The 26,004-nt window shown below is 41.3% G+C and overlaps 1 protein-coding gene across 1 annotated transcript in view; it reads left to right on the top strand.

The window, feature by feature from the left end:
• Nucleotides 1-26,004, top strand: part of TARBP1 (TAR (HIV-1) RNA binding protein 1) — a 454,905-nt gene that overhangs the window by 359,758 nt on the left and 69,143 nt on the right. The window contains exon 27 of the mRNA XM_053711098.1: nucleotides 4,392-4,577. Within this exon, the coding sequence (XP_053567073.1) occupies nucleotides 4,392-4,577 (186 nt within the window). The remainder of the gene's footprint in view (nucleotides 1-4,391; nucleotides 4,578-26,004) is intronic.

Here is a 26,004-nt window from a genome sequence, read left to right as displayed (position 1 = left end):
TTTGTACAGCAAGGTTACCTCCTGCAACCTATTTCGTGCATTATTCCTGTCACTACAGCAGCGTGGTTCTGGTTCGAGGAACTAGAAAAGTCGCTCAGTAGAGAGACTCCGTATGAGGAGGTTATGGACAGAATTCACGCACTTAAGTTAGCTAATTCCTTTATTTTAGATGCCGCTTTGCAGTTAGCTAAATTAGCGGCGAAAAATTCAGGGTTTGCAATTGTGACGCGCAGAGCGCTCTGGCTAAAGTCTTGGTCAGCGGATGTATCTTCCAAGACAAAATTGCTTAATATCCCTTTCAAGGGTGAAACCCTTTTTGGGCCAGAATTGAAAGAGATTATCTCAGACATCACTGGGGGTAAGGGCCACGCCCTCCCACAAGATAGGCCTTTCAAGGCCAAGAATAAGTCTAATTTTCGTTCCTTTCGCAATTTCAGGAACGGACTGGCCTCCAACTCTGCAGCCTCTAGACAAGAGGGTAATGCTTCGCAAACCAAACCAGCTTGGAAACCAATGCAAGGCTGGAACAAGGGTAAGCAGGCCAAGAAACCTGCTGCTGCTAACAAGACCGCATGAAGGAGTAGCCCCCGATCCGGGACCGGATCTAGTAGGGGGCAGACTCTCTCTCTTCGCTCAGGCTTGGGCAAGAGATGTTCAGGATCCCTGGGCACTAGAAATAGTTTCTCAGGGTTATCTTCTGGAATTCAAGGAACTACCCCCAAGGGGAAGGTTCCACATGTCTCACTTATCCTCAAACCAAATAAAGAGACAGGCATTCTTACATTGTGTAGAAGACCTGTTAAAAATGGGAGTGATACACCCAGTTCCAACCGTGGAACAAGGAATGGGGTTTTACTCAAATCTGTTTGTGGTTCCCAAAAAAGAGGGAACTTTCAGACCAATTCTGGATTTAAAGATCCTAAACAAATTTCTCAGAGTGCCATCGTTCAAAATGGAAACCATTCGAAAGATTTTACCTACAATCCAGGAGGGTCAATTTATGACTACCGTGGATCTAAAGGATGCGTATCTACATATTCCTATCCACAAAGATCATCATCATTTCCTAAGGTTCGCCTTTCTGGACAAACATTACCAGTTTGTGGCTCTCCCATTCGGGCTAGCCACTGCTCCAAGGATTTTCACAAAGGTACTCAGGTCCCTTCTAGCGGTTCTAAGACCAAGGGGCATTGCAGTGGCACCTTACTTGGACGACATTCTGATACAAGCGTCGTCTCTTTTGAAGGCAAAGGCTCACACAGACATCGTTCTGGCCTTTCTCAGATCTCACGGATGGAAAGTGAACATAGAAAAAAGTTCCCTGTCTCCGTCGACAAAAGTTCCTTTCTTGGGGACAATAATAGATTCTTTAGAAATGGAGATTTTCCTGACATATGTCAGAAAGTCGAAACTTCTAAACGCTTGTCAAGTTCTTCACTCTGTTCCACGACCTTCCATAGCTCAGTGCATGGAAGTAGTAGGGTTGATGGTTGCAGCAATGGACATAGTTCCTTTTGCACGAATTCACCTAAGACCATTACAACTGTGCATGCTGAAACAGTGGAATGGGGACTATACAGACTTGTCTCCAGTGATTCAAGTAGATCAGAAGACCAGAGACTCACTCCGTTGGTGGCTAACCCAGGATCACCTGTCCCAGGGAATGAGCTTCCGCAGACCAGAGTGGGTCATCGTCACGACCGATGCCAGTCTAGTGGGCTGGGGCGCGGTCTGGGACTCCCTGAAAGCTCAGGGTCTATGGTCTCGGGAAGAGTCTCTTCTCCCGATAAACATTCTGGAACTGAGAGCGATATTCAATACTCTCAGGGCTTGGCCTCAACTAGCAAAGGCCAGATTCATAAGATTCCAATCAGACAACATGACGACTGTTGCTTACATCAACCATCAGGGGGGAACAAGGAGTTCCCTGGCGAAGAGAGAAGTGACCAAAATCATAAAATGGGCGGAGGATCACTCCTGCCACCTATCTGCGATCCACATCCCAGGAGTGGAAAACTGGGAGGCGGACTATCTGAGTCGTCAGACATTCCATCCGGGGGAGTGGGAACTCCACCCGGAGATATTTGCCCAGTTGACTCAATTATGGGGCATTCCAGACATGGATCTGATGGCGTCTCGTCAGAACTTCAAGGTTCCTTGCTACGGGTCCAGATCCAGGGATCCCAAGGCGACTCTAGTGGATGCATTAGTAGCGCCTTGGACCTTCAACCTAGCTTATGTGTTTCCACCGTTCCTCTCATTCCCAGGCTGGTAGCCAGGATCAAGCAGGAGAGGGCCTCTGTGATCTTGATAGCTCCTGCGTGGCCACGCAGGACTTGGTATGCAGACCTGGTGAATATGTCATCGGCTCCACCATGGAAGCTACCTTTGAGACAGGATCTTCTAGTACAGGGTCCATTCGAACATCCAAATCTAGTTTCCCTCCAGCTAACGGCTTGGAAATTGAACGCTTGATTTTATCTAAGCGTGGATTTTCGGATTCTGTAATAGATACTCTGGTACAAGCCAGAAAACCTGTAACTAGAAAAATTTACCATAAAATATGGAAAAGATATATCTGTTGGTGTGAATCCAAGGGATTCTCATGGAGTAAGATCAAAATTCCTAGGATCCTTTCCTTTCTCCAAGAAGGTTTGGATAATGGATTATCAGCGAGTTCTCTAAAGGGACAGATTTATGCTTTATCTGTCTTGTTACACAAACGACTGGCAGCTGTGCCTGATGTTCAAGCTTTTGTTCAGGCTTTGGTCAGGATCAAGCCTGTTTACAGACCTTTGACTCCTCCCTGGAGTCTGAATTTAGTTCTTTCAGTTCTTCAAGGGGTTCCGTTTGAACCTCTACATTCCATAGATATCAAGATGTTATCTTGGAAAGTTCTGTTTTTGGTTGCTATTTCTTCTTCTAGAAGAGTTTCTGAGTTATCTGCTTTGCAGTGTAATCCGCCCTATCTGGTGTTCCATTCAGATAAGGTTGTTTTACGTACTAAACCTGGTTTCCTTCCAAAGGTTGTTTCCAACAAGAATATTAACCAGGAAATAGTTGTGCCTTCTTTGTGTCCGAATCCAGTTTCAAAGAAGGAACGTTTGTTACACAATTTAGATGTAGTTCGTGCTTTAAAGTTCTATTTAGAAGCAACAAAGGATTTCAGACAAACATCTTCTCTGTTTGTCGTTTATTCTGGCAAGAGGAGAGGTCAAAAAGCTACTGCTACCTCTCTTTCCTTTTGGCTGAAAAGCACCATCCGATTGGCTTACGAGACTGCCGGACGGCAGCCTCCTGAACGCATCACAGCTCACTCTACTAGGGCTGTGGCTTCCACATGGGCCTTCAAGAACGAGGCTTCTGTTGATCAGATATGTAAGGCAGCGACTTGGTCTTCCCTGCACACTTTTGCCAAATTCTACAAATTTGATACTTTTGGTTCTTCGGAGGCTATTTTTGGGAGAAAGGTTTTGCAAGCCGTGGTGCCTTCTGTTTAGGTAACCTGATTGGCTCCCTCCCTTCATCCGTGTCCTAAAGCTTTGGTATTGGTTCCCACAAGTTATGGATGACGCCGTGGACCGGACACACCAATGTTGGAGAAAACAGAATTTATGCTTACCTGATAAATTACTTTCTCCAACGGTGTGTCCGGTCCACGGCCCGCCCTGGTTTTTTAATCAGGTTTGATGAATTTCTTTCTTTAACTACAGTCACCACGGCACCTTATGGTTTCTCCTATTTTTTCTCCTGTCCGTCGGTCGAATGACTGGGGTGGGCGGAGCCTAGGAGGGACTATATGGACAGCTTTTGCTGTGCTCTTTGCCATTTCCTGTTGGGGAAGAGAATATTCCCACAAGTTATGGATGACGCCGTGGACCGGACACACCGTTGGAGAAAGTAATTTATCAGGTAAGCATAAATTCTGTTACTTTATAACATTTAAACCTCTAAATTTCTGCTTGTTTCTAAGCCACTATAGACAGCCTCTTAATCACATGCTTTTCTATTTGCTTTTCACAACAGAGGACTGCTAGTTCATGTGGGCAATATAGATAACATTGTGTTAATGCCCGAGAAGTTATTTAATCGTTGGCACAACACAGTACCAAATGCAAGTCAATAGATAATAAATAAATAGTCATATGACCAGGGGGCTGTCAGAAGATGCTTAGACACAAGGTAATCACAGAGGGAAAAAGTGTATTAATATATAATAGTGTTGGTTATGCAAAACTGGGGAATGGGTAATAAAGGGATTATCTATCTTTTAAAACAATAAAAATGATATTGTAGACTCTGCCTTTAAATGCATCATTTAATCTAGCATTTGTTTAGTGTTTTGTGTCTCTTTACAGTACATATACAGTATCTATTTTTGCTATATATAGATTCAGGAGAAGCAGATCATCAGCCTGGATGGTTGGATATCCAGAAAAAAATAATACCGTGGAAGAATAGCATTCCTGATTTGGATTTAGAAATGGTTCTTCAGTACCGTGCATCTAAACTTGGGAAATCGAATGGAAGTTTGATTGTTGTAGCATCTCTCATTGATAAACCAACCAACTTAGGAGGTAAGTTTATACAGGTCCACATTCCCAAATCCAGAATTAAAGGGATACGAAACCCCAATTTGTTTTATTTTGTGATTCAGACAGAGCATACTATTTTATAAAAGTTTCCAATTTACTTCCATTATCAAATTTGCTTTGTTCCTATGATATTCTGTGTTGAAGAGATACCTAGGTAGGCATCTGGAGCACTACATGGTAGGAAACAGTGCTGCCATCTAGTGCTCTTGCAAATGGATAACATTCTTGCAAAACTGCTGCCATATAGTGCTCCAGAAATGGGCCGGCTCCTAAGCATACGTCCCTGCTTTTCAACAAAAGATACAAAGAGAACAAATAAAAAATGGATAATAGAAGTAAATTAGAAAGTTATTTAAAATTGTATGCCCTATCGGAATCATGAAAGAAAAAAATTGGGTTTAATTTCCCTTTAATCTGTAATCCAGACGTTTTCATTAATATTTCTTTTTATATCAAATGATTACAAATTTCAATTTTTCCCAGCCAGTAACTCACAATATTCTCTGTCTGTGTCTTTGTTTTTTTGTTTTTACTGTTCTAAAATGCAAATGCTAATCTATGTTTAGTTAAAGCTAAATAACTATTAGCTTTATGATTATAGTACTGTACTTTTCGGATTGTACTGTGTATACAAAAATATTAAAAATGATATAAAGCTACTTTTAGGTTGCATGTTTAAGATGTACTATGACATGTAAATATTGTCTAAGTGACATAAGATATTGTTCCATCCCCTCTCCAAACTGTCCCATTTTATATATGCAAATATATACCGTAAATATTCCGAAATCCAAAACTTTTCAGATCCCAAGCATTCTAGATAAAGGGTTTTGTATCTGTATTGGGAATTTACCTATAAATATTCCTAGTTAATTGAGGTATTGAAATACTTACAATTATTTATTTGTATTCTACAAACTTTACACCCACATGGCCACACAAGAAAGGACACACACACTCTCCCGTGGATACATGTATATAAATATATATATATATATATATATATATATATATATATATATATATATATATATATATATATATATATATATATACCTGTATATGTATATGTATACACATACTGTATATGCAATCAGATTGTAATAGCAGGTTAGAACTATAAGGTCCATCCAGGGTGGCAATTATCCAGTTGTCTATTGCGTACTGTTTTGTCCAAACAATGTCACTGATACCATTCTAAAATATCAGCTACCGTTATGGTAGTTGTCAAAAGACATCTTAATAAGCTATTCTCCAACATCAAAATATGATTAAAAAAAAATTATGGAATTCTGCTTTTTTGGAGTTTTTTTCTTTCCTTATTTTTTTGCTTTTTTTAGTAGATCCAAAATGATTGTCTCCCAACTATCAACTATATAATAGCTGTGCCCTGAGTTGTAATACATGAAATTGCTATCACCTAGATTACGAATTGTGCGTTCGTGTTTTAACACTGAAAAATGGTAATTTCAGCGTTAAAACAGCACCGCAGGCATTACAAGTCTTGTCGGTATAGCTGTACCGCAAGCCTTTTAGCCTGTAACGCAAACGTCAGTCCCGCACATGTAAAAATTAAGTTTTTTCATGGGACTTCCATAGCGCAGCCATTATGAGTTTTGCGGTGAGGTTAAAAAGCTTGTGTTACACCCTATAACCACAAGATCCGTACCGCCATCTGAAAGCAGTAGTTATGAGTTTTACGCAACAAAACTGTTACATAAAACTCATAACTAAAGTGTTTACAAAGTACACTAAACACCCATAAACTACCTATTAACCCCTAAAACGAGGCCCTCCCGCATCGCAAACACTATGTTAAAGTTATTAACCCCTAATCTGCCGCTCCCGACATCGCCACCACTATTAAAAATTATTAACCCCTATTCCGCCGCTCCCCGACATCGCCGCCACTATACTAAAGTTATTAACCCCCACCTACCTACCCAAAGACCCATACACCCACATCGCCCCCACTATACTAAACCTATTAACCCCTAAACCGAAACCCCCCACAACAAAATATACTAAATAAACCTATTAACCCCTAAACCCTCCACATCGCAATAAACTAATTTAAACTAGTAACCCCTAAACCTAACGCCTCCCTAACTTTATATTAAAATTACAATTTACCTATCTTAAATTAAATTAAAACTTACCTGTCAAATTAAAAAAACTAAGTTTAAACTAACTATTAAACTAATATAACTATTAAACTAAAATTAAACTAACTACCAATTAAAGAAAACTAAAATACACATTAAAAAAATCCTAACACTACTCTAAAAATTACAAACTATCTAATTACAAAAAATAAGACTAAATTACAAAAAATAACAAATTAAATTATCAAAAATAAAAAAGAATTACACCTAATCTAATAGCCCTATAAAAATAAAAAAGCCCCCCAAAATAAAAAAAAAAACCTAGCCTACAATAAACTACCAATAGTCCTTAAAAGGGCCTTTTGTAGGGCATTGCCCTAGGTTAAACAGCTTTTACCTGAAGAAAAAAAAATACAAAGACCCAAAATAAAAAAACCTAACTCTAACAAAAACCTAAGCTACCCATTGCCCTGAAAGGGGCATTTGTATGGGCAATGCCCTTAAATGGACAGTCAAGTCCCAAAAAAACTTTAATGATTTAAATAGGGAATGTAATTTTAAACAACTTCCCAATTTACTTTTATCACCAATTTTGCTTTGTTCTCTTGGTATTCTTAGTTGAAAGCTAAACCTAGGAGGTTCATATGCTAATTTCTTAGACCTTGAAGACTGCCTCTAATCTGAATGCATTTTGACCACTAGAGGGCATTAGTTCATGTGTTTCATATAGATAACATTGAGCTCATGCATGTGAAGTGACCTAGGAGTGAGCACTGATTGGCTAAAATGCAAGTTTGTTAAAAGAACTGAAATAAGGGGGCAGTCGGCAGAAGCTTAGATGCAAGGTAATTACAGAGGTAAAATGCGTATTATTATAACTGTGTTGGTTATGCAAAACTGGGAAATGGGTAATAAAGTGATTATCTTTCTTTTTAAACAACAAAAATTCTGGTGTTGACTGCCCCTTTAAAAGGGCATTTAGCTCTTTTGCATTGCCCTGAAAAGGATATTTAGCTCTTTTACGAATAGCCCAAACCCTAAACTAAAAAAAAAACACCCAAAAAACCTTAAACAATTCTAACACTAACCCCCAACGATCCACTTACAGTTGCTGAAGTCCCGCTTGAAGGATCTTTATCCCGGCAGCTCCGTCTTTATCCAGGCGGCTCCGTCTTTATCCAGGCGGCTCCATCTTCATCCAGACGGCTCCATCTTCAATCTTCATCTCGGCGGTGTCTTTTATCTTCATCCCGGCAGTGCGGAGCGGGTCCATCATGAAGACATCCAGCGCGGAGCATCCTCTTCATAAGGCCGCCGCCGTATACTGAATCTTCAATGCAAGGTACATAATTCAAAATGGCGTCCCTTGCATTCCTTTTGGCTGATTTGATTTTGGAAATTCAAATCAGCCAATAGGATGAGAACTACTTAAATTCTATTGGCTATTCAAATCAGCAATAGAATTTCAGTAGCTCTCATCCTATTGGCTGATTTGAACCGGCAATATGATTTAAGTAGCTCTCATCCTATTGGCTGATTTGAATTTCCCAAATCAAATCAGCCAATAGGAATGCAAGGGAACACCATTTTGAATTGCGTACCTTGCATTGAAGATTCAGTATACGGCGGTGACCGTATTAAGAGAATGCTCAGCGCCGGATGTTTAAGGATGGACCCGCTCCGCGCCGGATGTTTAAGGATGGACCCGCTCCGCGCCGCCAGGATGAAGATAGAAGATGCCGCCTGGATGAAGATGGAGCTGCCTGCCGCCTGGATGAAGATGGCGCTGCCGGGATGAAGATCCTTCAAGCGGGACTTCAGCAACTGTAAGTGGATCGTCGGGGGTTAGTTTTAGGATTTTTTAAGTTTTTTTGGGTGTTGTTTTTTTTTAGTTTAGGGTTTGGGCTATTTGTAAAAGAGCTAAATGCCCTTTTCAGGGCAATGCAAAAGAGCTAAATGTCCTTTTAAGGGCAATGCCCATACAAATGCCCTTTTCAGGGCAATGGGTAGCTTAGGTTTTTTAGATATTTTTTTTTATTTTGTGGGGGTTTGTAATGTTAGTGGGTCTTTGTAATTTTTTTTTATGTAAAAGTGCTGTTTAACTTAGGGCAATTCCCTACAAAAGGCCCTTTTAGTTTAGTTTATTTATTAGAATAGGAATAATTTTTATTATTTTTGATAATTCGTTTTTTATTTTGTGTAATGTTTTTATTTCGTTTTGGGGTGGGTTTTTATTTTTAGATTAGAGGTTGGGCATTTCATAAAAGAGCTGAATGCCCTTTTAAGGGCATGAAAAAGAGCTAAATGCCCTTTTAAGGACAATGCCCATACAAATGCCCTTTTCAGGGCAATGGGTAGATTAGGTTTTACTTAATTTTTATTTTGTGGGTTTGGGGGTGGGGGTTTGTATACTGTTATGGGGTGTTTGTTTTGTTTTGTAGCAAAAGAGCTGTTAACTTTAGGGCAATGCCCTACAAAAGGCCCTTTTAAGGGCCCACAAAAGGCCCTTTTAAGGGCCCTTGGTAGTTTATTATACATTAGGATTTTTATTTTGGGGTGTTTTTTTTTTTTTTTAAACAGGGCCAGAGGTTTAGGGGTTAATAACTTTATTTAGTGGCGGCGATGTTGGGAGTGGCGGAATAGGGTATTATTTAGTTAATAACTGTAACTTTTATTTAGCTCTATTTTAATTATGTTAAAGTTAGGGGGTTTTAGGGTTAGGTTTAGGGGTTATTAGTTTAATTTAGGTTGTTGCGATGTGGGGGGTGGGCTGGCGGTATAGGGGTTAATAGGTTTATTTAGTGGTAGTGATGTGGGAGGCCAGAGGTTTAGGGGTAAATAACTTTATTTAGTGGCGGCGATGTTGGGGAGTGGTGGAATAGGGGTTAATAGATTTATTATAGTGTGGGCAATGTTGGGGTGCAAGTGAATAGGGGTTAATAACTTTAGTATAGTGGCAGCGATATCGGGAGCGACAAATTAGGGGTTATTAGCTTTATTTAGGTGGCGGCGATATCGGGAACGGCAGATTAGGGGTCAATAAATTTATGTAGATGTCAGGGGGAGTAGATTAGGGATGTTTAGACTTAGGGTTTTTGTTAGGGTGTTAGGTTTAAACGTTACTTTTTGTCCCCATAGACATCAATGGGGCTGCGTTACAGAGCTTTTCATTCCGTGATCGCAGGTGTTAGATTTTTTTCTGACACCTTCTCCCCATTGATGTCTATGGGGAAAGCGTGCACGAGCACGTCAAAACAGCGCTTGTATTTTGTGCAGTATGGAGCTCAACACAACCATATCGTACGCACAAGCAGGCTGTTTGAAAACTTGTAATGGCTGCGCTATAGGGGGTGAAATAACGCAACTTTCTCTTGTTAAGTGTGTTCAGTCCACGGGTCATCCATTACTTATGGGATATATTCTCCTCCCCAACAGGAAGTTGCAAGAGGATCACCCAAGCAGAGCTGCTATATAGCTCCTCCCCTCACATGTCATATCCAGTCATTCTCTTGCAACCCTCAACAAAGAAGGAGGTTGCGAGAGGAGCTGGAGTTTTTACTTAATTATTCTTCAATCAAAAGTTTGTTATTTTAAATGGCACCGGAGTGTGCTGTTTTTTCTATCTCAGGCAGTATTTGGAAGAAGAAACTGCCTGCGTTTTCTATGATCTTAGCAGGCGTAACTAAGATCCACTGGCTGTTCTCGACATTCTGAGGAGTGGGGTAACTTCAGAACATGGGAATAGCATGCAGGGTCCACCGCAAATGAGGTATGTGCAGTACAATATTTTCTGGGAATGGAATTGACTAAGAAAATACTGCTGTTACCCGTATGATGTAAGTACAGCCTTAAATGCAGTAGTAGTGACTGGTATCAGTTATTTTCTAGGGACTAGAATTTGACTGTGAAAATACTGTTAATACTGAAATAATGCTTAAGCCTAATCTGCAGTGGTAGCGACTGGTTGCAGGCTTAGTGATAACTTTGCATGACATTTAAAGAAGTTTATTTCTCCAACATTGGTGTGTCCGGTCCACGGCGTCATCCTTACTTGTGGGATATTCTCTTCCCCAACAGGAAATGGCAAAGAGTCCCAGCAAAGCTGGCCATATAGTCCCTCCTAGGCTCCGCCCACCCCAGTCATTCTCTTTGCCGTTGCACAGGCAACATCTCCACGGAGATGGTTAAGAGTTTTTTGGTGTTTAAATGTAGTTTTTATTCTTCTATCAAGTGTTTGTTATTTTAAAATAGTGCTGGTATGTACTATTTACTCTGAAACAGAAAAGGATGAAGATTTCAGTTTGTAAGAGGAAGATGATTTTAGCAGACAGTAACTAAAATCGATTGCTGTTTCCACATAGGACTGTTGAGATGAAGTAACTTCAGTTGGGGGAAACAGTTAGCAGACTTTTCTGCTTAAGGTATGACTAGCCATATTTCTAACAAGACTGTGTAATGCTGGAAGGCTGTCATTTCCCCTCATGGGGACCGGTAAGCCATTTTCTTAGTCAAACAAACAGAATAAAGGGCTTAATATGGGCTAAAAAACTGGTAGACATTTTTATGGGCTAAATCGATTGCTTTATTTGGGCATATTATTCAGATTTAGGCTAACAATTGGCATTTATAATCTTGGGGAACGTTTATAAAACGGCAGGCACTGTGTTAGACACCTTTTTCAGTCAGGGGGCCTTTCTAGTTATAGACTGAGCCTCATTTTCGCGCCATTATTGCGCAGTTGTTTTTTGAGAGCAGGGCATGCAGATGCATGTGTGAGGATCTAAGAATCAATGAAAAAGTTTCTAGAAGGCGTCATTTGGTATCGTATTCCCCTCTGGGCTTGGTTGGGTCTCAGCAAAGACTATAGCTGGGACTGTATAGGGGTTACATTTTAAAACAGCTCCGGTTCCGTTATTTTAAGGGTTAAAGCTCTGAAATTTGGTGTGCAATACTTTTAATGATTCCTTCATATTTTTTTCACATATTCAGTAATAAAGTGTTTTCTGTTTGAAATTTAAAGAGACAGTAACGGTTTTATTTTAAAACGTTTTTTGTGCTTTGTTGACAAGTTTAAGCCTGTTTAACATGTCTGTACCTTCAGATAAGCTATGTTCTATATATCTGAAAGCCAATGTGTCTCCCCATTTAAATTTATGTGATAATTGTGCCATAGCGTCCAAACAAAGTAAGGACAGTACTGCCACAGATAATGATATTGCCCAAGATGATTCCTCAAATGAGGGGAGTAAACATGATACTACATCATCTCCTACTGTGTCTACACCAGTTTTGCCCATGCAGGAGGCCCCTAGTACATCTAGTGCGCCAATACTTATTACCATGCAACAATTAATGGCTGTAATGGATAACTCCATAGCAAATCTTTTATCCAAAATGCCTACTTATCAGAGAAAGCGCGATTGCTCTGTCTTAAACACTGAAGAGCAAGAGGGCGCTGATGATAATTGTTCTGTCATACCCTCACACCAATCTGAAGGGGCCATGAGGGAGGTTTTGTCTGATGGAGAAATCTCAGATTCAGGAAAAATTTCTCATCAAGCTGAACCTGATGTTGTGACATTTAAATTTAAATTAGAACATCTCCGCGCACTGCTTAAGGAGGTGTTATCTACTCTGGATGATTGTGACAGCTTGGTCATTCCAGAGAAATTATGCAAGATGGACAAGTTCCTAGAGGTTCCGGTGCCCCCCGACGCTTTTCCTATACCCAAGCGGGTGGCGGACATAGTAAATAAGGAGTGGGAAAAGCCCGGCATACCTTTTGTTCCCCCCCCTATATTTAAGAAATTATTTCCTATGGTCGACCCCAGAAAGGACTTATGGCAGACAGTCCCCAAGGTCGAGGGGGCAGTTTCTACTCTAAACAAACGCACTACTATTCCTATCGAAGATAGTTGTGCTTTCAAAGATCCTATAGATAAAAAATTGGAAGGTTTGCTTAAAAAGATTTTTGTACAGCAAGGCTACCTTCTACAACCAATTTCATGCATTGTTCCTGTCACTACGGCAGCGTGGTTCTGGTTCGAGGAACTAGAAAAGTCGCTCAGTAGAGAAACTCCATATGAGGAGGTTATGGACAGAGTTCACGCACTTAAATTGGCTAACACTTTTATTTTAGATGCCGCTTTGCAATTAGCTAGATTAGCGGCGAAAAATTCAGGGTTTGCTATCGTGGCGCGCAGAGCGCTTTGGCTAAAGTCTTGGTCAGCGGATGTGTCATCCAAGACAAAATTGCTTAACATCCCTTTCAAAGGTAAAACTTTATTTGGACCAGAATTGAAAGAGATTATTTCAGACATCACTGGGGGAAAGAGCCATGCCCTTCCACAGGATAGGTCTTTTAAGGCTAAAAATAAGCCTAATTTTCGTCCCTTTCGCAGAAACGGACCAGCCTCTAATTCTGCATCCTCTAAGCAAGAGGGTAATGCCTCACAACCCAAACCAGCCTGGAAACCAATGCAAGGCTGGAACAAGGGTAAGCAGGTCAAGAAGCCTGCCACTGCTAACAAAACAGCATGAAGGAGTAGCCCCCGATCCGGGACCGGATGTAGTGGGGGGCAGACTCTCTCTCTTTGCTCAGGCTTGGGCAAGAGATGTTCAGGATCCTTGGGCGCTAGAAATAGTTTCTCAAGGTTATCTCCTGGAATTCAAGGAACTACCCCCAAGGGGAAGGTTCCACAGGTCTCACTTATCCTCAAACCAAATAAAGAGACAGGCATTCTTACATTGTATAGAAGACCTGTTAAAGATGGGAGTGATACACCCAGTTCCAATAAAGGAACAAGGAATGGGATTTTATTCCAATCTGTTCGTAGTTCCCAAAAAAGAGGGAACGTTCAGACCAATTTTGGATTTGAAGATCCTAAACAAATTTCTCAGGGTACCATCGTTCAAAATGGAAACTATTCGAACGATTCTACCCACCATCCAGGAAAGTCAATTTATGACTACCGTGGATCTAAAGGATGCGTACCTACATATTCCTTTTTTTTTTTTTTTTTTTTTTTTTTTTTTTTCTAAATATATAACTTTGTTTATACACACATGTACATTGACGAAACATATCTTATGTCCTAATTATCTTAGATTCCTCCCGTGCCGGGAGTGACTATATATACAAAAACATGAGATAAGACAGTTTTTCTGACTTCACCTTTTCCATACTTGAAATAATCCTTCCAAAGGGAAAGGCAAAAAATCTACTTTGCGTACACTTGATTTTGACATAGATTAAAAAAGAAGAACAAAAGAACAAAAAGAAAACCAACAATCAATCTATGTACCTCGACTGCCAGAAAATGCAGTGCTGCGGGGGAAGGGGAGAAGGGCGGCAGGGAAAGAGGGGGGAAAGAGAGAGGAGAAAAAAAAAAAAAAGTTTCTGATCAATGCACCCCCTGCTTACATTACCCTGAATCAGCAGACCCTCTCTGTTAGCCATGACCTAGGCAATATGCCGGATACCGTCAGATTTAAAAATGGTACTGCGTTCTGAAAAGGCTTTAGAAAATAACCCTGCTGCTCTGGTGACCATGAGCTGATCAGGCTTCCCCATTTTTTAAAATAATTCTTAAACTGTTTTTCTGAATCAGCCTTGAGGTTCTGCCTCTCTACCAGCATCTGTGTTTTAATGATGTTGGTAACTTCCCTCAAACAGGGAGTTTCTCTTTGTCTCCATTTTTTGAAAAGTAAACTACGTGCTATCAGTATAACTAAATTGACCAACTGTCTGTCCCCCGTAATGGCCGATTTTTTTAGAAAAAATATATGTACTGCCTGTAGCTCTATTTTACCCTGAAGATGACAGTTTAACCAGTACTGAGCTTTAGCCCAGTATTGCCTTACTTTTGGGCAACTCCAGATGCAGTGTAAAAGGTCTGCCCCTGCCTTTGTGCATTTAAAACAGCTCCCTGTCTTTGGCTCCGTCCATTTTGCTATTCTAGCTGGAGTCAAGTAAAAATTGTTTATGATTTTGCACTGTGACTCTCTCCAACTGATACTTGAAGTCGCCTCGGCCGCAAGTTTAATACTTTCTATTATATCTTCTCCTTGTAGCCTTTCAAAATATTTAATAAATTTTTCTTTGGCCAGGTTGATATGTTCCAAACCCTTATTTGTCAGAACTTTTTGATACCACCAGGCAATCGACCGTTTCCCTGCATGGTAGAGTTTTAGGCCCGGAGCTATTTGAGACCATCCCCAATCAGTTGCCACTTCTCTGTTGGCTCTTTCAATATAATGGCGTACCTGTAGGTATGCATAAAAATTATTGCTTGGGAGGTGATATTGTTCTACGAGGCTCTGAAAGGTACAGGTCTGGCCGTCCCTATCATTTTTTAACTGCGCAAAATAGCTTAGGCCTTTCTCCCTCCAATCAAAAAATACTTTTTGGTTGAGACCTGATGGGAAATCCACACAACCGATGATCGGTAAATATGGAGACACCCGATATTCCTGTCCCACTAGAGAGCAGTATTGCTGCCACCCTCTAATAATATTAACTAATGTTAACATTCCGTCCACGTTCTGGGGCAGCTTCCTGTATGGGCAATGTAGCATGGCTAGCGGGCTGAAAGGTCTGATCAGCTCCACATCTAAATTGTAGTATGTAACATATTCTGATCTCGTCAGCCAATCTAATCCAAATTTGGCCAGGGCAATTAAATTGTAATGTCTGATATTTGGGATGGCGAACCCTGCATATATTTTGGAGTTGCTCATTTTATCCATAGAAATTCTTGGTCTCTTTTTCCCCCAAATAAAGGAGGAGCAAGCTTTATTGTATCTAGATATATCTTTCCTTGTAACAAGGAGGGGTAGGTTTTGCAGCAAAAATAGGATTTTAGGGAAAATAATTGTTTTGATAATCATACATCTGGCCGATATAGACAGAAAGAATAGGTTCCACTTATTAAAGTTAATTTGAATATTATCAAAGAATTCCTTGAAATTTAGTTGGTACCATTCCCTAGGGTTCCTTGTAATCTTAATTCCTAGGTAGTTAATGGCCTTCACTTCTCTAAAGATATGGTTACAGCTTTGCCTTGTTTTGTTAACCCATAATAGCTCTGATTTTTTAGGGTTAATTTTATACCCCGAGAAGGTACTATACTCTGTGATAATTTCCAGGACACATGGAATAGAGTTAACTGTATCTTGCAGGAATAAAAGTATGTCGTCCGCATATAGAGAAATGAGTAACGTCTCCCTGCCAATCTTGACTGGTTGTATAGCTTGCCGCAGGTATGCTGCCAAGGGTTCTAAAGCGAGATCAAATAAAAGAGGAGATAATGGGCAGCCCTGCCGAGTTCCTTTCTCTAAAGTAATGTGTTGTGTTAATTCCCCGTTCACTAGCAGCTGTGACCTTGGTTTACTGTAAACCATTCTCACCAGATCGACCAGCCGGCCCGAGAACCCAAAGTTTTCAAGAGAGGTTATGAGATGATTCCATTCAATGGAATCAAAGGCTTTTTCAGCATCAATGGTAATTAACGCAAAATCTTTATTAAGAATATTATGAGACTCCCTATTGCACTGCTGGCCGATCTGGTGAAAATGGTCCACCACTGTCAATACTCTTCTCATGTTCCGAACCGAGTTCCTATGCGGGATGAAACCTGCCTGGTCTGTATGTATCAGTTTACCTATAACATTCTTCAATCTATCAGCAATAATTGCCATCAATATTTTATAGTCCTGGTTTAACAGGGAGATTGGACGGTAGGCTGATAACTCCTCTGGGTTTTTACCCTTCTTATATATCAGGGTGACGATTGAGTCTGAGAAATATGGGGATTTTAAAGCTTGTGATAGGAAATAATCGTTATATAAATTCTTTAAAGTGGTGCCAATATTGGCTGCTAGAGTTTTGTAGAATTCGATCGGGAGACCATCAGGGCCTGCTGCTTTTCCTGCTTTTGTCCTTTGTATTACTTTATCTATTTCTAGCTCTGTTATGGCCGTATTAATATGTTCTAGATCTACTGATGTTATTTTGGGTAGTTCGATTTTTTCCCAAAATTTTGCCTTAGCGCTTTCATCTATTCCGCTACTAGAGTATATGTTGTGAAAATACTTATAAAATGCGTCCCTGATCTCTGCGGGCTGCGTTATTACCTTATTGCCATCTTTTATTGTTACTATGGTGTTTTTCTTTTGTCTAAACTTGACTATTTTAACCAAATGTTTAGCTGAAACCCCCTGGTATCCTTGAAATTTGGACCTCGACTTAAGATCTTCCCCAGCCCACTTCTCTCTGAAAAAATCCTCTCTTTCATTTTTAGCGGTAATATATCTGCTCCATCTATCTTGATTCGGTGATTGGAGGTATCTGTTGTATGCATTCCTAAGCTGGTTGGCCAGTTGTAACTCTCTTGCTTTCAATTTGCGTGTTAACTTAACCATGTATCCCTTAATTTCTCCGCGCATGACCGCTTTCCCTGCCTCCCAAAAGGTTTCAGTTTTGTTAATAAATTCTTTATTCAGATCACAGTAATCTGACCATTTTAATTTTAACCAATTAGTGAACTGAATATTATGACACATATAGGCAGGAAAATGAAACGAATTCCCCGGTCTTCTAACCCTCTTGTCTGGCCAGACCCGCATACTTATGATGGCATGATCGGATAACAATATCTCTGCTATTTGGGTTTCAACTTCAAGCTTAGCTATTTGCTGACTTATCAAAAATAGATCGATACGAGAAAAGCTCCTGTGTGCTTTAGATTCGCATGTATATACCCGCTCATCCGGGTGCTGCTGTCGCCAGATATCATTCAGCTTTAATGTCTTAATGTAATTCCTAAAAAATTTGGCCTCTCTATTATTTGCTTGGCGGCTGCTAATTCTGGACCTGTCCATCTCAGGGAACAACGTGAGATTCATATCTCCCGCTATTATCAAATTCTGTTCTAAGTGTGGTGTTATTTTCTGTTGGATCCTTTGCCAAAAGTTTTTCTCCAGTTTATTTGGAGCATAGATGTTGCAAAAGGTCCAGCAGACGTCCTCTATCCGCATCTGGAGTATCATGTACCTACCCTGCTGGTCGCACTCTTGTTTAAGTATTTTATAGTTAACCTTTTTGTTTATGATAATGGCCACCCCACACTTGCGCTTGTTACATGAGGTAGCTATAATATCTGCCACCCAGTTGGCTTTTAATTTTACTATTTCATGATCCTTCAGATGCAGTTCCTGCAAAAAAATAATGTCCGCCTTCTCCCCCTTTAGCATTCTTAAAACATTTTTCCTTTTAATGGGGGAGGTTATGCCCCCCACATTCCATGACACTATCTTTAGCGGTTCTACCATTTTAGTCTAAAATAAGAGCAAAAAGGGAGAGAAAGAGAGAGAGAGAGGGAAAAAAAAAAAAAAAAAAAAAAAAAAGGGGAGCGAAAAAAAAAAAGAAGAGAGGGGCCGCCCATTCTCCCCCCCCCTCCCCTTCCACAGTCTATTATAAGATTGCATATTTTATAATTCTGGTTCGTACTTCTTGCTTTTAATAACCTTACAACATACAACTTCCTTCTAGACCATTTGGGATTCAAATACATTCTTATTGCTTTATATGACCTTATAGAATGAGAATACCCATTCAGACTTCAATGTTATTCTCTTGACAAAAGTCTTGTGCTTCTTTTACTGAGTCTAACACAGTTCTCCCTTCCATTGTTAACACTGTTATTTTGGCTGGATAAATCAGTGCGGCTTTGAGCCCCGCCCTGATCAACCCTGAGCAGAATGGAGCCATGACCCTCCTCTTTGCGGCTGTCTCGGCCGAGAAGTCCTGAAATAACAGGACTCTTTTCCCTTCAATTGTTAATGTTTGTAATTTCCTATAGTGTTGCATAATACTAATTTTGTCCTGAAAATTCAAGTATCTAATTAAAACCATCCTGGGGCGTGTGTTTCCATCTGGGTGTGTCCTAGCACTTCCTACCCTATGCGCTCGTTCTACCTGGAATGTGTCCCTATCTGCCTGGATCCCTAATAGCGTGGGTAGTGTGGTTGCTGCAAATTTCAGAAGGTCCTGGAACTCTCTACTCTCTGGGAGTCCTACTACCCTGACATTATTCCGGCGGGATCTGTCCTCCAGATCTTCCACCTTTAGCATAAGTACCTTAATTTTGTCTGTATTTTCCTTCATTTTTATGTCTTGGATATTTAGTTTATCTTCAGCTTCTGAGACCCTCGACTCTATTTCTACCATTCTAATTGAAAACTGTCTGATCTCTTGTGATAAATCTGCAATATCCTTTTTTACTAGATCAAATTGTGGGAGTAAAAGATCCGCTAGTTGGTTTATAGTCATTTGTGTGTCTTGATTTGCAGCGGGACTTTCCAGGCTAACCTCAATGCCAGCTTCTTGACCTGTCCTCTGTTTCCTGTCTTTCCTTGGTGGCATGGCGGGGGACTTATTTTTTGTATTCGTCATGTATTTGTCCATCAGGACTGATAGGACCTATTCCTAAAGGTGACTTAGAGTATATAAACTTTTATCAGGGATAGAAATAATCTGACTTTGTTCCTCCTTCCCCCTTCCCCTTCACAGCTACTTGGCTCTGTGTCCGTTTTGTACAACACCTCTGTGTTTTAATGCTACTTTACACTTTTCTTTCACCTCTTTGAATGCGTGCCAACCCACATACGCTATTTACGTTTTAACCTGTGTGGGTCCCCAAATTGTTACCTAACAACTACCTTACACGTCATAAAATTCCAATTAATGTGTCTGTGCTTGTCTTCTATACAGTACTAGTGCCTTATAGATTTTTAGAGAAAAACAGGAAAGAGTGAAAAGAGAGAAAAAAAAAAAAAAAAAAAAAAAAAAAAAAAAAAATGAAAAAGCACACAACAAAACAAAAAGGACAAAAAGAAAAAAAAAAAGAAAACTAAAGAAGGCAAAGCAGAGACAGAATTAATATATCTGTTCTGCAATTTTTTGTGGGTGCCTATGTGTTTAAATTTGCCGGTGCGTTTATAGTGCATACAGATATGTGATTGCCGTGTTATGCATTACTCTTCTTGCATTTAAGAGTTATATACATCAGAAAAAGGCAGAAAAGGAACCTACAAAGGCTGCAGGCAGAAAACCAGGAGAAGAGAGAAAAAGGAAGAAAACAACGTGTTTCTAGAGTGCACCTCAAACTGGTGTACCCACCTTTCTGGCTTTCTATGCCTCTTTTATTTGTAGACTTGTGGGCTTGTGTACTTTAAAATATATGGACACAATAGGAAGAAGTCTAGAATTACTTCACCTGGTTGGAAACCAACAATGTTTGTCTTATATTGACTGATGAACCTATAGACGTGTAAAAATTCTTGTGACCTCTATTGGTCTTTATACAATTTAACCAATATTTGTCTTGTTGATTATTCAGCGTGCCCTTATATGAACCTTAATCCTTTACATGTACATCCAAAAAAACAAAAAACAAAATAACAGAAAACGGGAATAACAACGGGATGCAAAAAAGAAAAAAAGAAGAAGAAGGGAGAGTAATAAAATGAAAAATTAATAAACAATAAAAAAAAAAAAAAATAATTTCAGATCATACACCAATAGATAAACCAGTTCACAGGTTTTACACAAACCCTACAGGGGTATCACGAACAGATAGTACTCAAAATCCTGATCCGGGCTATAAACCCCTTATCAAAACTTTCCCTTTTGCCATATATTAGAAATAGTTGGCATGGAAAGAAAAAGAGAAAAGTGTTCTCCAGAGCAGTAAAGTTAGCTGTTCAGTCCCAAGTCTGCACTCTGTTCTGCTAACAACTGGTAAGTTTGCACTTATCTTGTAAGATCTGCTTGTAGACTAGTCACTTTTTCGAGGGGATGCTATCTGGAGATCAAAAGTTCTGAACCCCGGGTTGGAGTGCACGTTTCTTAATAAACACAGTTCCAATAGGTCAGGGGGCTGCGTGTATTATCTACTTAATTCTATTTTTCAGGCGATGAGTCTGTGCCGCATATTTTAATTGGACTTTCCAGTGGCACCTTTGTTACCTTTTGACTACACAGAGGGTCCCTTCAGTTTAGGGGGAAACAAAAAACCTTCAGCACTAGGTCAACAGAAATATTCATATCAGCGGTTTGTAACCATAAAGGAATGTTACTTACTTACCCCCCACTGTCTTCACGGCATCTGTGCTGTGCTTCTGTTCATTAGCGCATCTCACTCTCTCAGGAGGGCCTCAGCCTACGTGTATTCCTTGCGGCCACGGCGTTCCAAGGCGACCAGGCGCCGACTCTCCACGAACTACCTGGCCCGCAAGTATGACGTCTGCTGTCTGTGCCGGCTTACGGAGGGGGGGTAAGAGGGTTCCGGACGCTGCTGATTCTGCAACACAAGTTCCTTCCCTTTGAAGGTAAGATCTATGCCGCTTTCCTCCAAGGCTTTCTCCCGCTTACACTGTCCACAGTGCCGATGTACCGATGGCACCGGGTTCCCTGTCCCAGCTGGGACACCTCTCTCTCGGATCGGAGCACACAGCTGACAGCTTAAATTCTGTGATGGTCCCGCACTCGGCTGTAGTAGGTCACTTATCGGGTACCGTGTAATAGCCGGCGGGTCGTGACTGAACGCGGTGAGTCCCAGAGTCTATAGCACATCAGCTCTGTGCTGCGGCTGAGTCCGGTCAACCTAAAAAGGGAATTAGTGTGCTTCCTGATGCCACTTTCCTTCCCCCAAGCAGGGTATATCGTTTCCCCAACAATAGGGTTCAGTGGTTGGGAATCAGTTGGTTAGTTGCTCCGCAAACTGAGGAGCTGGAGCGCGCACTCCTACCTCGGCGCTCCTCCCACAGGAAGTCCTAAATCGTACCTACATATTCCTATCCACAAGGAACATCATCAGTTCCTAAGGTTCACTTTTCTGGACAAGCATTACCAGTTTGTGGCCCTCCCATTCGGATTGGCCACTGCTCCAAGGATTTTCACAAAGGTGCTAGGGTCCCTTCTAGCGGTTCTAAGACCAAGGGGCATTGCAGTAGTACCTTACTTGGACGACATTCTAATACAAGTGTCGTCCCTGTCAAAAGCAAAGGCTCATACGGACATCGTTCTAGCCTTTCTCAGATCTCACGGATGGAAGGTGAACAAAGAAAAAAGTTCTCTGTCCCCGTCAACAAGAGTTCCCTTCTTGGGAACAATAATAGATTCCTTAGAAATGAGGATTTTTCTGACAGAGGTCAGAAAATCAAAACTTCTAAGCTCTTGTCAAGTGCTTCATTCTGTTCCTCGCCCTTCCATAGCGCAGTGCATGGAAGTAGTAGGATTGATGGTTGCAACAATGGACATAGTTCCTTTTGCACGAATTCATCTAAGATGAATCCAATGATTCAAGTAGATCAAAAGACCAGAGATTCACTCCGTTGGTGGCTGACCCTGGACCATCTGTCCCAGGGAATGTGCTTCCGCAGACCAGAGTGGGTCATTGTCACGACCGACGCCAGTCTAGTGGGCTGGGGCGCGGTCTGGGAATCCCTGAAAGCTCAGGGTCTATGGTCTCGGGAAGAGTCTCTTCTCCCGATAAACATTCTGGAACTGAGAGCGATATTCAATGCTCTCAGAGCTTGGCCTCAACTAGCAAAGGCCAAATTCATAAGGTTTCAATCAGACAACATGACGACCGTTGCATATATCAATCATCAGGGGGGAACAAGGAGTTCCCTGGCGATGAAAGAAGTGACCAAAATAATTCAATGGGCGGAGGATCACTCCTGCCACTTGTCTGCGATCCACATCCCAGGAGTGGAAAATTGGGAAGCGGATTTTCTGAGTTGTCAGACATTCCATCCGGGGGAGTGGGAACTCCATCCGGAAATCTTTGCCCAAATAACTCAATTATGGGGCATTCCAGACATGGATCTGATGGCGTCTCGTCAGAACTTCAAGGTCCCTTGCTACGGGTCCAGATCCAGGGATCCCAAGGCGACTCTAGTAGATGCACTAGTAGCACCTTGGACCTTCAACCTAGCTTATGTATTCCCACCGTTTCCTCTCATTCCCAGGCTGGTAGCCAGGATCAATCAGGAGAGGGCCTCGGTGATCTTGATAGCTCCTGCGTGGCCACGCAGGACTTGGTATGCAGACCTGGTGAATATGTCATCGGCTCCACCATGGAAGCTACCTTTGAGACAGGACCTTCTTGTTCAGGGTCCATTCGAACATCCAAATCTGGTCTCCCTCCAACTGACGGCTTGGAGATTGAACGCTTGATTCTATCAAAGCGTGGGTTTTCAGATTCTGTTATAGATACTCTGGTTCAGGCCAGAAAACCTGTAACTAGAAAAATTTACCATAAAATATGAAAAAAATATATCTGTTGGTGTGAATCCAAAGGATTCCCATGGAATAAGATAAAAATTCCTAAGATTGGGGGCGGAGTCTGGCCGCGCAGGAAGATGGCCACACATTAGAAGGGCTCCTGCTTCCTAAGCTGACAAAATAGCACTATATGGCACAATTTTAATCTAAATCTCAGTGAGTGGGACTAGTTAAAGCTCCTATCTTCAGATCTCTAGCTCAGGGAGTAACTGTTGCCCTCACAAGCACGGCGCATATCAACTTCAGGACCGCAACTCTCAGGCCTACACTTAACACAGAAGCATCGACCCTGCACTAAGACCCACCCCGAAACAGAGGACTCACAGGAGACTGCAGACCCGAAAGGGCCCCTTGTGCACCGAGCGCTCTTATAAGCGCAACAGACCTGGAGGACATTAGAAGGCTCTCACCTTATACCGGGAACGCACCCGGATCCCAAGTTCCGGTATCGGCACTTGCCGATTACATCAGGTAGGCCCTCTGCTCCTCACCACAGTGACTTAGTGGAATAAGACTCAGACCCCACGCAGAAGCCTCGCGGCATTGCCTCTCACCTAACACGCAGGGCTAAGTAGCGCAACAGCTAATAAGTGACACTGCTACAAGACCCGGTGCTAGAAAGGATTAAGTTAATACCCACAATTGGTGATCAGCTAGATATAACAGGGGGCTAACAGGACATTGCCTGCAGGACTACTCTTTAAATAAAGAATTTTAATAGTCTCCTAAATTATATGAACACGCTGCCAGAGGTCAGGAGCTGTTATTTAATTTATCTGGGGTATACACTAATCTCCTCAAACAAGATTAGGTGATGCCTAACAAGAAATCAAGCAGGATTGATAGATCTGCACATACAAAGCCTCTATCTCAATATTTAAAGCCTATAGACTCTAATAAATCAGCTAATAGAGAGGAAATGGCGCTGTCACAGGAACCTTCTCTCAGCACTGACATGTCTCACTCAGCATACCTCACTAAAGAAGATATTACACATTTATCATCTAAAGAGGACATTAAAGGCATTATGGATGAGATGAAAACCCTGTTTGGAGACCTTAGAAAAGATATGGCGGTGCTTGACTCGAGAATCCTTAAGGTAGAAACAACCTTCAGTAAGGCATCTGCTTCCATAAAACAGAACTCCGTTACACTGAGACAACACTCTGAAAATCTACAATATCTCAACGAAAAAATCGAGGACCTCGATAATAGGGGCCGCAGGAACAACCTGCGAATCCGCGGAGTCTCTAAAACTGTCGCACAGCAGGGGATCGAAGGCTATCTGCAAGCCCTCTTCAGAATTATCAAGAACAACCCATCTGCCCCAGAAATACCACTTGAAAGGGCTCACAGGGCCCTTAGGCCCAAACCACCCAGTAAAGCCCCGCCACGGGACATAATTGTCAAATTCCTTCGATTTAAGGATAAAGAGGAAATTATACAAGAGGCAAGACGCAAACACCCCATAACCCATGCTGGAGAAGAGATTCAAATCTTTACGGACCTGTCCCCGGTGACCCTTCAAAAGAGGAGAGAACTGAACCACATAACATCTACACTAAGGGCGCAGAAGATCCAGTATCGCTGGGGATTCCCTGTCTCAATTATAGCTAATAATAACAACAAAACTGTTATATATAGGCCGGGAACAGATGAAAGAGAGTTCTATGATAATTTGTCTCTGCAACATCCTTCACCACAAGATACAGGAGCAGAAGATGGCGCTCCTTCCTCCCAGTCCTCCGTTGGATAGTTGCCGAGGACATGTAAATAATAGGTAAAGTACTGTACACTAAATCTGTTAACAGTGGGGCCTGGAAGCAGCTCTCACCCCAAAGAGAGTTCCACATTGACATTGTTGGAAGAGCCATAGACACTATGTTGAAAAACAGCACTTACACCCACTAAACAACTCTGTTATGAAATACATGAATATGTAAAGCCTAACAGTTTATTGGTTTATTGTTTGACATTATGTTTACAAGGTTTAATTTGGCTTACAGAGGGTTAAGGACAGTCTACCAGTCCCAGTATCAACCCAAATCCCTCTCGGGTTATAACAAGGTTAGGGGCTCCCGTTTAGGAACACACGCGCAAACCCCTACGGCGTACACGCCATGGGGCGAAAACTAGAAGCTAGGTTAATGGCCCCCTCCCACATTACTGTATACTGCAACGACAATCTGAACAGAGGTTTTTTATCTTTTTTTTTTTCTTTTCTACAACTGAAAGACGGACACTAAGATCACGCCCTAATAACAGCACACTAGGCCACACTATGCCCCTCCTCTTGGAGGTACATTTACAGTAAAAGCCGCCCTATACACGGGCCGCTTAGAACGCAAGTCCTAGGACCGCTTTCCTCGAGGGCCGTCTACAAAATGAGATGTAGAGAAAACCTTAATACGCTAACTGTCACATAATTATATAACCTAGACAGAAGGGCCGCATACATTTATCTCCCTCTATCACTGTAACCGGGGTGCTTAGAAGTCCTAATACCATACAAGACCCAACTCACAAAAAGTCAAGTCACATTCTCAGGTGCCAATATGTTACCTCACCCCAATGCAGTAATTGGGGTGACAAAGTTTTCTATAATTAACGTCAGTTAAGGGGCTTTTCCCCTATTGTTGTTGTTTTACGAATTTTTGAAATTGTTGAGCTGAAGAATTCCTTTTGTTTCTTCTTTCGCATTGTACAATTGTTTGTTGTATCTCCATCTTTATAACTGTTGGTGCAAGAGTAGATTGCATTTAACGCTTACAGCATAATTTGTTTGCTTTGATCTATTTCATTACTCATCTTCTTTTCTTCTTACTCTCTTCTCCTAGACTAACCCTCTTTTCTTATCCCTAAATACTAAATTTTTCCCCTTTTTTTTTTTTTTTTTTTTTCTCTCTCCCTCCCCCACCTCACACAATCCAACATGCCTACCGGGCAATCTAAG

The sequence above is a fragment of the Bombina bombina genome, chromosome 4 (assembly GCF_027579735.1).
Source record: "Bombina bombina isolate aBomBom1 chromosome 4, aBomBom1.pri, whole genome shotgun sequence".
Lineage (NCBI taxonomy): Eukaryota > Metazoa > Chordata > Amphibia > Anura > Bombinatoridae > Bombina > Bombina bombina.
Note: the sequence above shows the minus strand (reverse complement) of the source record. Positions and strands in the feature narration are given on the sequence as shown.